General features: G+C 48.6%; 1 protein-coding gene across 1 annotated transcript in view; it reads left to right on the forward strand.

Annotated features, from left to right (window-relative positions):
* The first annotated feature begins 8,620 nt into the window (after positions 1-8,620).
* The window catches only part of RHPN2 (rhophilin Rho GTPase binding protein 2), a 58,660-nt gene continuing 53,485 nt past the window's right edge, over positions 8,621-13,795 (forward strand). The window contains exon 1 of the mRNA XM_036834258.1: positions 8,621-8,705. Within this exon, the coding sequence (XP_036690153.1) occupies positions 8,637-8,705 (69 nt within the window). The 5' untranslated portion in view covers positions 8,621-8,636. The remainder of the gene's footprint in view (positions 8,706-13,795) is intronic.

The raw sequence follows: 13,795 nt of genomic DNA on the forward strand, positions 1-13,795 counted from the left end.
CTGGGAGAAGGTGGAAGGCACTCCGCTGTCGAGCTGCAGGGGTGGTTCTCCGCGAAGTCTGCCCACCCCACACCCCTCCCCAACCCGGTCCGTGCTCTTCCCCCACTTCCCCTGCCGGCAGACCCTGCTCCCCTCAGTCCTTCCCCTGCCATCTGCGGGAACTTGCCTGTACTCCCAGATAGACACACGCACTCTGTATATGTCACCCTTAGGCTGACGTAACTGGAGTCCCCTTCCACACCTCTGAAAGGATTCAGACAGGGGAACCCTGATGCCCACGTTGAAGGTAGCTTGGGACAACACTTGGTCAATGAGGAAAATAAAGGAAGAAGAGATTAAAAGAAAAGGAGAAGGAAAGGGGGGAGCGTGGTGGGGGCAGAGGAAAACAGGAATAAAGAGAAAAATAAAATAGGAAAGAAATTTGAAAAGAGAACGAAGAAAACGAGAAAGGAGAAAGAAAATGCAAGCGGACAAGCAACAGGCTGCTGTGAGGTGGGGTGAGGGACGCTGAGGGCTCCCTTATTGAAGCTAAAGAAACAAACATCTGTCCAATAGGGTGCTGTTATCCCACTGCAAACCTCCTTCTTACAGAAGAGAGAAAAGAAGCCTGGGTCTGCAAAATGAGGGTCAGAAGTCTGTGTGAGTGAGAATCACTAACATGTTGCTAAAATGTCCCTCCTACCCGTCCCCCAGGCCTCCTGAATCAGAATCTCTGGGATTGAGATTGTTTCTTGAGCATTCCAAGCACACTCTGGACTCAAGGCCTTTGCATTCACTGTTCCCGCTGCTTGGAATACTACAAGCATGATTCATTGCCTCACTTGCTTCAGGTCTCTGCTCAAAGGTTACTTACTCAGCGAAAACTTTTCTGACCCTATTCTAAAAAACAACCCCAATCACCCCCTACCCTACTATATATTTTCCACAACATTTGTCACCTTATATAATTTGGTTTACCTATTTATATGTCTATTGTCTTTCTCTCCCAATGGAATGGAATGTAAGCTCCCCTCGGAACGTAAGCTCCAAGAAGACAGGTCTGAGCCAGTTTTTCTTTCTTCCTTTGCTGTATCCTCAGAGCTTGGAACAGTGCTTGGAATGTAGTAAGCACTCAATAAGTAATTTGAAGAAAAGAATGAAGAACTAATTAAATAAGTCATGGTACATGACTTTTAAAAAAAAATTATTTTAGGGACTTTCCTGGTGGTCCAGTGGTAAAGAATCCATCCGCCTTCCAATGCAGGGGACGCGGATTCGATCCCTGGTCGGGGAACTAAGATCCCACATGCCCCGGGGCAGCTACTGAGCCTGCGAACCACAACTAGAGAGAGAGAAAACCCCATGCCACAACTAGAGAGAAGCCTGGGCACCGCAGCGAAAGATCCCGCATGCCTCAGTGAAGATCCCACGTGCCGCGACTAAGACCCGATGCAGCCAAAAATAAATAAATAAATAAATAAATCTTTTTTTTAAAAAAGACTCTGAGGTCCCAATGCAGGGGGCACAGATTCGATCCCTGATCAAGGAACTAAGATCCCTGCATGCCTCAAAGCAAGGCCAAAAAAAAATTATTTTAAAAACACAACCTCGGGCTTCCCTGGTGGCGCGGTGGTTGAGAATCTGCCTGCCAATGCAGGAGACGCGGGTTCGAGCCCTGGTCTGGGAAGATCCCACATGCCGCGGAGGAACTCGGCCCGTGAGCCACAATTACTGAGCCTGCGCGTCTGGAGCCTGTGCTCGGCAACGAGAGGCCGCGACAGTGAGAGGCCCGCGCACCGCGATGAAGAGTGGCCCCCACTTGCCACAACTAGAGAAAGCCCTCGCACAGAAACGAAGACCCAACACAGCCATACATACATACATACATAAATAAAAAGAATGTAAGCAGACAAGAATATCATTAAAAAAAAATTAAAAAAAAAATTTAAAAAAAAATTTAAAAAAAAAAAGTAAAATTAAAAAAAAAAAAACACAACCTCAAAATTTTTGGCAAGTTTCTGGTCAAAAAGTGAAGTCTATGTCCCCTCCCTTGAATCTAAGCTCCATGACTGCTTGACCAAAAGAATACAGTGAAACTGACAATATAACATTTCCCACACCCAAGTTTGAAGAAACTGGTAGCAGGAATTCCCTGGTGTTCCAGTGGTTAGGACTCGGTGCTTTCACTGTAGGGGCTGGGATTCGATCCCTGGTCAGGTAACTAAGATCCCACAAGCCACCCGGCATGGCCAAAAAGAAAAAGAAGAGAAAAGAAAAAAAGAAACTGGTAGCTCCAACTTTCTGTTTCTTGGGATGCTGGACCTTGGAACCCAACCTCCATTCTGTGAGGAAGCCCAGGCCATGAAGAGACGCTATGTGTAGGTATTCCAGCCTATGACCCAGCTGAGGTTCCAGTTAACAATCAGTATCAATCACCAGACACATGAGCAAGGACGATTCAAAATGACTCCAGTTCCAGCAGCCATCTGACTACAGCTGCATGAGAGACCACAAGCAAGAACCTTTTAGCTGAGTACAGCCACCTCTGGAACCATGAGAGGTAATAATAAAATGATTGTTCTTGTTTGGAGCCATTAAGATTTGCAGTAATTTGTTAACAGCAATAGTAACTGGAACCTATATGATAGAATACTGTAAAGCATTTTAAAATGCTGGTGGGGTATATATCCAACATATGCTGTCAAATGAGCAAAACGGGGTGAGACGGAGTACACAGGATGCTGCCATTTATATTAAAAGAAAACATATTACATCCACAATGTAGGGACACAATACACCCACACATATGCTGTATCTCCAGTGAACTCCCCAAAGAATCTGGTAACAGTGGTTGCCACTGATCAAAGGAAATCACAGCAGGAGGGATACATGTATACAACATTGTACCCCTTGAATTTTTGTTTTGAGCTACATCCATACTATTCTTTCCAAAACATTTTTATGTCAGTGTCTTAGTTTTCATTTTAAAGGTTTTTGTATGTATTAGCCCTTTTCCTGCCGTGAGAAATTTAATGTATTAAGAGAAAGCATCTTTGTTTATTGAAGCCCTGCAGGGTCCCAGCATCACCCTTTGATCATCATGTGAATAAATGTAGATATTGAAAGTAAAGAAGGTTGGGGACTAACCCATACAGCCAGACAAATCATGAAGGTCCGTGATTTTATTTCTGAATTACCCCAAATAATTTTCTTACAGCTTATAGCTTCTAAAGAGGCAAGAAAAACCCAATAAATTTATTACTGAGAGTTTACTTAATTAGATTTCTGACAATCACTGCATTTAGTAAAACAGTAATGGGACTTCCCTGGTGGTCCAGTGGGTAAGACTCTGCACTCCCAATGAGGGCGGGGTGGGGCCCAGGTTTGAACCCTGGTCGAGGAACCAGATCCTGCGTGCATGCCACAACTATGAGTCTGCATGCCACAACTAAGAGTCCGCATGCAGCAACTAAGAGCCGCGTGCTGCCACGAAGATCCCGCATGCTGCAACGAAGACCTGGCACAGCCAAAATAAATAAATAAATATTTAAAAAACAAAACAAATAAAAACAGTAATTACCAACCTTTCTGACTCCAGATCTTCAGAAGGAACGGCTGGATGCTTCATCTGCAACCCTGGTCACTTATTACCCAATACTCCTGATTCTTGGCAGTAGCAACCCCTAAACCATGTGTTTTGTGTGTGTGTGTGTGTGTGTGTGTGTGTTTTACATCTTTATTGGAGTATAATTGCTTTACACTGGTGTGTTAGTTTCTGCTGTATAACAAAGTGAATCAGCTATACATATACATAAATCCCCATATCTCCTCCCTCTTGTGTCTCCCTCCCACCCTCCCTATCCCACACCTCTAGGTGGACACAAAGCACGGAGCTGATCTCCCTGTGCTATGCGGCTGCTTCCCACTAGCGATCTATTTTACCTTTGGTAGTGTATATATGTCCATGCCACTCTCTCAACAATGTGTTTTTATGCAAAACTGTAGAAGCTTAAACACCACATACCCTTCCTTTCTTATTCAGACAGGCAAGAAAGCACAAATCTCAGGAAACTGCCCAATAGGAAGATGGGCTGAATCATCTGGGTAGGGAGTAATTTGTTCCTAGGGTCCACATATCAATGCTGGCAATGGGATGGTCACTCATGACATACAAAGAAACCTGCTCTATATGTTTGGGAATCAATGCCACTCATTTTTTTTTCTGTTGAGTTTTCTTACTGAAATACAATATATGCACACAGTTCTGTGCATTTTCACAAAGTGAACACATCCATGTAACAACAAGCAGGTCAAGAAATAGAAAATTTCCAGAACCCAGAAGCAATAATCCCAGAATAGACTAATTTTTTCTGTTTTGTACTTTATGTAAAATGGAATCATACAGTATATTTTCTGGCTTCTTTGGCTCAACAATATTTTTGTGAGCAAAATATTTTGCTCACAACATATTTGTTGCTTGTGACAGTAATGTGTTCGTTTTCATTATGTGAATATGCCACAATTTCTTATCCATTCTACAGTTGATGGGCATTTGAGTAGTTTCCAGTTAGGGGCTATTTTGAAAAGTGCAGCTGTGAACATTCTTGTACATGTTTTATGGAGAACAGATGTATGCATTTCTGTTGGTTATCTACCTAGATTCGGAATTGCTGGTTCATAAGTTATGCATATGTCCCTCTTCAGTAGAAAATGCCAGTTTTCCAAAGTGGTAGTACCAATCTACACTCCCACAAGCAATGTATGAGATTCTGGTTGCTTGACATTCTCACCAATACTTGGTATATTTTGCCATTCTGTCACTCATTTATTTATTATAAATTTATTTATTTATTTATTTTGACTGCGTTGGGTCTTCATTGCTGCGCGCGGTCTTTCTCTAGTTGCGGCTAGCGGGGGCTACTCTTCGCTGCAGTGCACGGGCTTCTCATTGCGATGGCTTCTCTTGTTGCGGAGCACGGGCTCTAGGCATGCGGGCTTCAGTAGTTGCGGTGCGTGGGCTCAGTAGTTGTGGCTCGCGGGCTCTAGAGTGCAGGCTCAGTAGTTGTGGCGCATGGGCTTAGTTACTCCACGGCATGTGGGATCTTCCTGGACCAGCGCTCAAACCCATGTCCTGTGCATTGGCAGGCGGATTCTTAACCACTGCACCACCAGGGAAGTCCCACTCATTTATTTTTAATCCATAATCACTTCTTCCAAATATGACAAAATATCTTTCCTTTTAAATTGCAAGGAACAGTGTAGAGTAGCATAGTGCATGGTGTTGCATCAGGCAATCTAACTTAGACTGGTGACCTCTGAGACTCAGCTTCTTCCTCTTTAAAATGGGGATGAAAAAGTACCCATTTCATAGGGTTGTGGATCAACTGAGATCATGTATGCAAAATGCAAAGCACAGCTCCTGTCATAAAGTATGCAATAAATGACTGCTGTGTATTTAAGACCATATTTCAGAGCTGGGGAAACTGAGGTCACAAGGGGTAGAAGGATCTGGCCAAGGTGACTTAGTGGCAGAGCTTGCCAAATCTAGTGTGGTTTTCTCAAGTCAGTGCTCCATGGCACCATATGGCTTCAATTTCTAAGATTTTTTTTTCATAAAAATTGCAAAATTGGGTCTATAATTTACAATGAATTTCACTCACTTAAGGGTTAACTTGTGATTTCTGCTTTTAATTTGGCAAATTTCATCAGATTCTCCAAGAGAGGATGTACATCAGGCTGCCCCTAGAGAAGCCAGTGCTCCTTTTGTCAACAAGCAGGTCTTAGGAGGTATGACTTACATTTTACTTAAAGAAACTGACTACCTGGACAGTCAACTGCTGGCCCCAGCCAGATAGTAAAACAGGGACTTCGCAAAATAGTTGTTTGCAGTTGAGATTTTTAACCTTTGCCTATCTCAGAAATTCCCACCCCGACTCTTTTGTTAGGAGCACAGGGGGCTCACTGGCAGTTCTTGTGACACACACCACCAACTGGGTTGACAAATAGGAGGTTAGATGTTACTCTCCTGCTGGGTCAGCTGCAGCAGCTCTCATTTCCTGATCGCAGCAGGATCAGAGATACGGGATCAGGCCTGTGAGCCCCCTGCAAAGAGCCATGAGATTGTCTAGAGATGTCTGGTCCTGCACAGCCTCAAGGAGTGACACACAGATGGTTCACAGGGCCAGGAGATGCCTGTTGGGATGCACAGAGAAGTGCTTCTTTTCCTCTGAAGCTAGTATCAGGGTGGGCTGGTGTGTCCTTAACACCAGGCTTCCTTTTCTTGCTCTTCTTCCTTTTTAATAAAAGAAGCAGCTCAAGAAGGCAAAGGTGTTGGGCTAGATTAAATAACAGATTTTGGTTTTCACTATATTCACTTTTATGTGTATGTCCGCATAGGTCAAAGTAGCACTGGTTTTCTGCTTATTGTTATGACATAGTTGTGTTTTAAAATAAAGTTTGTTAAAGTGAGTAATTTTATTTTATTTATTTTTATTTATTTATTTATTTATTTCTGAAAATTAGTCAGGTCTGATTAGGATTTTCAGTTCTAATAAAATTGTGGGTTATTGCACTAGATATAGTATTTATTATACAAACTATTTTTCTTTAACTATTGTATGACAGAAGTGTGTGTTTTAAAGTGAGTAATTTTAAAGAAGACTATTAAGTCGATAATAGTACAAGTGACACGTATATGTGACAAATTGTAAAGGCGATTGGAGCTTTAGGGTAGTAGAAGGAGATGACAAAAATCTGAGAGTGGTAGGAAATGACTGGAGTCAGCAGCCCTGAACTAAACACCGATCTCAGCCACTAATGGCTAGTGTGCCCTTAACCACTTCACTCCTCTGAGCCTCGGTCTTCTCACCTGTTAAATGGAGATTATTTAATTCTCTTATTTGCAGAAGTTTCGTGAAACATAATATCTACAAACTTTCTGGCTAGAATAGAGGTTCTATTATTGATAACTTTATTACTAGTAGTAGCAGCAGTAGTGTTACAAATGTAATACAGTGACCCGCCACCCCTGGATCCCCAAAACGGAAGCGGTTGTTTTCAAGTCCCAGCTGGGGGAGGGGAGTGTACATTTCCAGGGCCATGAATTAATTCTAGGGTGACCGACAATGCTGAAATTAGCTTGATACTTATTTCTGACCCTACGAGAGAAGGGAAGTTTCTGCATCTGCCACAGAGTTTCCCAAACACCTGTCCCAGATGCTTAAGATTCTTCAGGTTCTTTCTTAGTATTAAAACAGTCCTTTCAGAGAACGCCTTTCCTTGTGCTGCGTCTTGGAGCCGGCAGTGATGATGAGTTTTTTTTTTTAACATTTACTTGGCTGTTGCTACCATTTATTTTAAACTCTTGAACACCCCCTAATGCACATACTTTTTTCTTTTTCTTTTTTTTTAAGAAGAAAAGGAAACACTTGGCTTGTTTTGAAAGCAGATTGTATTGTGTTCTACCTGTGGCACCTACCGCGACGGCCAAACGCAGCAGTAACTGCGCAAAGGTGTCCCTTAGTTGGGGGAGGGGGTAGGAACTGCAGGACGCTGGCCAGGAGGGGCGTGGCCGCTGGGGGGCTTCCGGCTCCGGCAGCCCAGTCCCGGCACCCTGTCTGCTAGTTCTACTCGCGCAGTCCACCGATCAGGGGGGCTGGGAGAGAGAGCGGTGCGACCCCTGTCCCCAGGAGTCCCCCTTTCGCTCCTAAGCTATTCGCGTCCCTACCGCGCTGCTAAGCGCTTATACACCACTTTGGTTGTAATACCTTGCCCCAGGTCAAGAGAGGGTGATCCGGACCCATTTCGCAGTTGAGAAATCTGAGGTTCGAAGTGGTGGTTAAGAAACGTGCTCAAGGATATTCGTCGAGTCTCTTGGGCACGAAACCCTTTCTGGGGATCCCTCCTTGGGTGGACCCCTCTCCCCTCGCCATCTGTGACCTCCCAGTGGATCCGCCTGGTTTCTGCAGAGCGGGTTGGGGGACAGGGGGTTGATCGCTGTGTCAACACGTTTGAGTCACCCGCCAAGGCCCTCGGTGGCGCCGCCAACTCTCCCTCAGAGTCCCGGACTCTGCCCCGGGATCCCTTTTGGCGGGAAGCTGTTCCTGACTGCTCGGCCCAGGGCCCAGCGCTCCCGCCGCGCCCTCGACGTGGCGTCGGGTATGGTCACTGTCCCCGCGGCGTGCGCGCAGGAGCCGTAGCTTCACCCACTCGCTGCATTTACCCCCATGGTTCCAGACGAGGAACTGGATCCCCAACCCGGGCCTCGCGGCAGCAGCGGAAACCCCCGGGCCGCCCTTGCGCTCCCGGGCTGAGGCTGCAACCACTCCCAGATTAAGCCCCTGAGGCTGGGAGAGGGCGAGCAAAGAGCGGAGGGGCTCTTTGCTCTCCCCTCCGCCAGCCTCGCCTGGGGCACGGCTGCGCTCGGCCAATCCGGAGCCGGGGCGGGACCGGGGGCGTGGTCTCGGCGGGCCTGGCTTGGTCTCCAGGACTCCCGGCCGGGCCTCAGGCGGGGCTGGAGGGGCGGTCGCTCAGGCGGGGAGGGGCGGTCGCTCAGGCGGGGAGGGGCGGGGCAGGGGCGGGGCTGGGCGGGGCCAGGCGCCCTCTCGGGCCAGCGCGCAGATGAGCTTCAGTCTGCCCTGTGCTCCCGCGCTGCCAGCATGACCGACACTCTGCTGCCCGCGGCCCCCCAGCCGCTGGAGAAGGAGGACGACGGCTACTTTCGGAAGGTGGGCGGCTTCGGGCGGGCTGGGATTCTGCGAGCTCCAGACTTCTTTCCCCCCAGGCTGTGGAGGGGGCTGCAGGGCGCGCGGCCGGGGTCGACCAGGCCTGCAGGGGGAGGGGGCGCACTGGCCTGGGGCGCGCCCGGCGGAGGGTCGGAGTGGAGGGGTGCGGCGGCGGTGCACCCGGCGGCCGAGAGCAGGTGACTTACGGGGCTGGGGAGTGGTGTCTCGGCCGCCCCGCGCAGGTGCCGGCGGAGGACAGGGCCAGGAGGGGTGCTCGGGGTCGCCCCGGCCGGCCGTCCCGCGGCCCTGGGGAAGGGACCGGTTCCCAGTGCGCTGGCGCCCTCGGCGTTGCGGCGCGTGGGGACCCGAGCCCAGCTTCCACCCGAGCGCTTGGCCGGAGCGCGTGGAAATAGGAGCCCCTCAGAAGGGATGGCGTTCCCTTTTTGCCTCCAGAATGCTTCCAGTGTTTGCCTCTTCGACTTTTTCGAGGATGGGAGGGTACCTCGGGCGTCGCCCCCTTCTCTGCCCCTAGTTGCCCAGGAGGGCGTGCGCGCTGCAGACGTGAGGGCAGCGGTTTCGCTCCCTCACCACTTTTCGCTAAAGCGGATTTATCCGATTGTTGGGTAGACCTGCGGGAGGTGCGGGCTCCGCGGGAGCTTGGCACATACCGTGGCCTCCCGCCCTGAAGGTTCGCAGCTCAGCCCCTCAAAAGTGGCCCCAATCCACGGAGCGGGGTCGCTGGGATGTCCGCAGGTTGCAAGGCCTGGGCTACAAAGATGCTTTTGAGCCCGGAGGCACGGGGCACTTTCCATCCTTCTTCCTTGTCCCTATGAGTCTAAAAATAGCCTTTGGCTCTTGGCCATGTTTGACTAGGTGGGTTGAGAAATTGTTTTTTTATAACTTCTATGACTGAAGGCAGAGGACGAAATTATAAACAGGGCAGTGAGGCTGTTTCCCACAGAACAGTCAATTCTTAATTGTTCCACGCCTAATGATCCAGTCAGTGAATGCTCTTGGCGTCTTCCTCCTTCTCCCATGACGCTGCCTTTGGGCTTTTGCTCTCTGGTGAGGAGCAGTGTCCCTAGAGGATGGGCAGGAGGAGAATCTGGAAACAGGTGAGGACAGAGTTGGAAAAATTCTTTTTGGTTAAATTGCTTTTAGCATTAAAAAAAAAAAAAAAAGGAGTAGTTTTAAGGTGTATTTAAGTTAAAAGATGTCATTATGGAATTACAGGATTATAACTTCTAATTATGTGTGGCATTTGGGACAGAGCATCACAGGCCATGGAATTGCAGAAGGAGGCCAGGCCTGGGAATCCCTAGATCTCAGCCCTAGGGCCTCAAACCCTGACTGCCTCCCCCACAGAATTGCACTGTAGACTTCAGCAAGTTGCTGCATCTTTCTGGGACTTCATTTCCTCCCCAAATTGTCCTCTGAACAGGTGGAGGTCTGGACCTATAGCAGCATCTGGGGGAAACAACAGAGGAAGGGGCAGAAGAGGTGGTGAACACCTGCCAGGGTTATGTTCCCTTGTCTTCCAGAACAGGTTTTCCAGGGGAAGATGTGCATAGGACCGAGTGGAAGGCAAGGGAGCTGTGAAAGGATGCAAAGCTGAGTGTTTTTCAGGTGCGGTTTCTCCGGTGGTAGATAAAGAGAATCATGGGTGCAAAATAAGATGAATCACTGGTTTGCAATTAGAAACATCTCTTTGGAAAACGAGACCTTGTAATGATCATTGTGCTACGTCATAGTAGTCCAAAGAGTGTTCCTAGTACAAGGTTAATAAAAGGTGTCGACATGGAACTTTCCCTGATGTGTGATCCGAGCCAGTTTGTCCTAAAACAAATGCTCCTTGAATGAGAGGTAGATGTTATACAGGTGAAGAAGGGGAGGACGAACACTTCAGGTAGAGGGAACAGCATGGGTGAAGGCACAGGATTGTGAGCGTTTGTGAGTGAACCCTTGGGGGTGTGGAGGTGTAAGTGGGAACTAGGCTGTTCGGGAGTCATGCATCTTGGATGCATGGGAAGGGAACCTGGAGATCTATCAAAGTGCTTCATGCAGGACCAGACGTGTGAGATTTGTGTCACGGAAAGACCACTTTGAAAGCTGAGTGATCAGTAGGTGAGCGAAGGGGGAGAGGCAGTGGTGGAGGCAGGCAGGGAGGAGTGTGGAAGGTTAATCCTCATTGTCTGTGTCCTACTCTGTTACGGACTACTGATGACTTTTCAGTCAGTTATGTAAAGTGCTAGGTAAACACAGCCTCACCACACCCATCCTTTCCACCAGCTTGCACCCCTGACTCAAACCAGGGGTCCAGACTGGAGGCAGGGATGCCAGTGGGGAGGGTGCAGTGATGAGGGCCTGAGCAAAGGCAGTCAACAGGGATGGGAAGAACTAATGGACCAAATATGGTGGGGAAGTGCTGCTGATGGGAGTCCAAAATGTCTGCCCTTTGGTGGCTGGGGGGATGGTCAGGCGCCTCACTGAGATGGGGCAACCAGGAGGCTGAGGTAGAGGTGGTGGGCTTGAGGCCCCTAAGCGACATCTGAATGGTGGTCCCAGTGGGGAGTCCACTCCGTGAACCCGGCAGCCACGAGAGCACCCTGGCTGGAGATGCAGCTTTGGGGGGCACCAGTGTGGGAGGCGGTGGGATATTGTGAAAAAGGACCCAAGGCAGAAGAGAATAATGCCTCCATTTAAGGGACAGGCAGAGAGATGGTAAACAAGCCCAGAGGGTGACAGTGTCAAGGCAGCTGGGAGAAGAGATCTTTTTAGTGGAGAGACGAGGTTGACAAGTCAGAAGAGCCCTGGAAAATACTGGGTTTAGTCCTTTAGGGGGTTGTTGGTAAATGAGTAGGTGGAGAATTGGGGGCAAAAGTCAGTGTGGTGGGGACTTTTCTGGCGATCCAGTGGTTAAGACTTCACCTTCCAATGCAGGGGGTGCGGGTTCGATCCCTGGTCAGGGAGCTAAGATCCCACATGCCTCGTGGTCGAAAAACCAAAAAACATAAAACAGAAGCAATATTGTAACAAATTCAATAAAATATTAAGTCTTTAAAAATGGTCCACATCAAAGAAAAATCTTTAAAGTCAGTGTGGTGGAGTACAGGTGGAAGAAGGGCAGAGAAAATAGTTGCTGGGGGGGATGGGGGTAGAGGAGAGAGAAGAAGGCAGGTTTGTTTAGATTGAGGAAGTTCATATTGCCTGCTGGTCTTGGACCCTGAACGTGTGAGACAGTTTTTGGCAGAGAGGGCCCCCTGGCAAATCAGGGTCTTCCTGGGGTTGTGCAGGACATGGCCGTACAGAGCCCGAGGACACGGACTCAGTTTGGCCCCAGGTCAGGCATGGACACCAGTACAGACCCTGGCCTCCTGGGTGAGCAGCTTGGGGCAGCGGGCTCTCTGAATTAAAAACAAACAAAAAATACAGAATACTTTCTGGTCTATCACAATATGTTTCTCTCTTCTCTGGTTTCTCACTTTTTTTTTTTTCTTTCTTGACACTAATATGTTTAAATAGAGGTACAGTTCTATAAGAATAATTAAATACTAAATTATTTTCTTAAAAGAATGACCAGTGGAAATGGAGTTTCTTTTTCCCAAACAAATTTTTTTGCTTATCCTAATGAAAGTCTTGGAAGAATGTGTGTTCGGGCCTATAGTTAATGCAGAGTAATACACATTTCCAAGACACTACATCCTGAGAGCTGGTCCCATCTCCAGGGCTCTCTGGGGGCTATAGTCCTGAAACCCACAGGAAAACCTGTTCTTGGCCAAGAGAAAACTAGCTGGAAAAAAACTAGAGAAAGATGTTCCCCAAGGCTGTTGAAAGGGCCTAAATGAAAGACCTTAGCAGTAAGGGGAAGAAGACTGTTGGTACAAAGTGCAGCATTGTGGGACCTTATCTCTGCCTCGCCATCCTCTGGGAACACTAATGGCCCAAAATGAATTTAGCTCCATTGTTTTTACCCAAGAGCTGGAGGAGAAGTTGTTTCTTGTTCACAGAAGCCTCCAGGCTGGACAGGGCCCCAAGGTTCACTGTGTCCTGGTTCGTGGTCCCTGTTTACTCTGGATTTCCTCAAGGCTCCAGCAGAGAAGGAAGGAAGAGAATTCTTTTTTTTTTTTTTTAACCCAGAGGCTCCTCTTAGGTCCTCCTCTGCACCATTCATCTCAGTGGGGTGTAATTTCATGTTAGACACACGTGTGCATCATGTATAAGCACATGTGGAGGGACATGCTGGGCTGAGTCTGAGGAGTCCAGGGTGGGTCATGGGGGCTCATCCAGTCCATCTTTTTTTTTTTTTTGAGAATCTATTTATTTTTGGCTGCGTTGGGTCTTCGTCGCGGCACGCGGGCTTCTCATTGTGGTGGCTTCTCTTGTTGCAGAGCACGGGCTCTAGGCGCATGGGCTTCAGTAGTTGTGGCTCTCAGGCTCAGTAGTTGTGGCTCGCGGGCTCTAGAGCGCAGGCTCAGTAGCTGTGGCGCACGGGCTTAGTTGCTCCGCGGCATGTGGGATCTTCCCGGAGCAGGGCTCGAACCTGTGTCCCTTGCATTGGCAGGCGGATTCTTAACCACTGCGCCACCAGGGAAGTCCCTGCGCCATTTTTATTGGGTAGTGATGATGTTTCTCCAGGTGGGGGCGGGGGAGGGAGGAGGAAGGGTGTAAAAGTTTGTGTTGCAGCCTCTTCCCCACCCCCTACCCCACCATGGTCTGAGCCAGACCCTACAGGCCAGGCTGGATCCAGGCTGATCATCGCCTTGGTGAGGGTCTGTCCAGCTGCACTGGTGCACACCAGCAGCCCAGAGGGCGTGGTGGACAAACTTCTCCTCACATTGCGGGATCCTGGCCAGGAGGGGGTCCCCTGGCAGAAACAGTATTTGCAGGTGACTCAGAGGAGAGTCAGCATGATGAGGTATAACACTGTAAATGTCCCTTGCTTCCTGGGGCTATTTGGACGGATTCCAAGACACCACCTGATGATACAGGGCATTGGCTTTAGCCTGATCACCACTTCCTCCTTTGGCTCAGGTACTAGAGTCTCGTGACACAAAGGCTGTATTGGAGGTGGCCACAGAGGACAGCGGAACCGC

This window comes from Balaenoptera musculus, chromosome 19 (assembly GCF_009873245.2).
Source record: "Balaenoptera musculus isolate JJ_BM4_2016_0621 chromosome 19, mBalMus1.pri.v3, whole genome shotgun sequence".
NCBI lineage: Eukaryota > Metazoa > Chordata > Mammalia > Artiodactyla > Balaenopteridae > Balaenoptera > Balaenoptera musculus.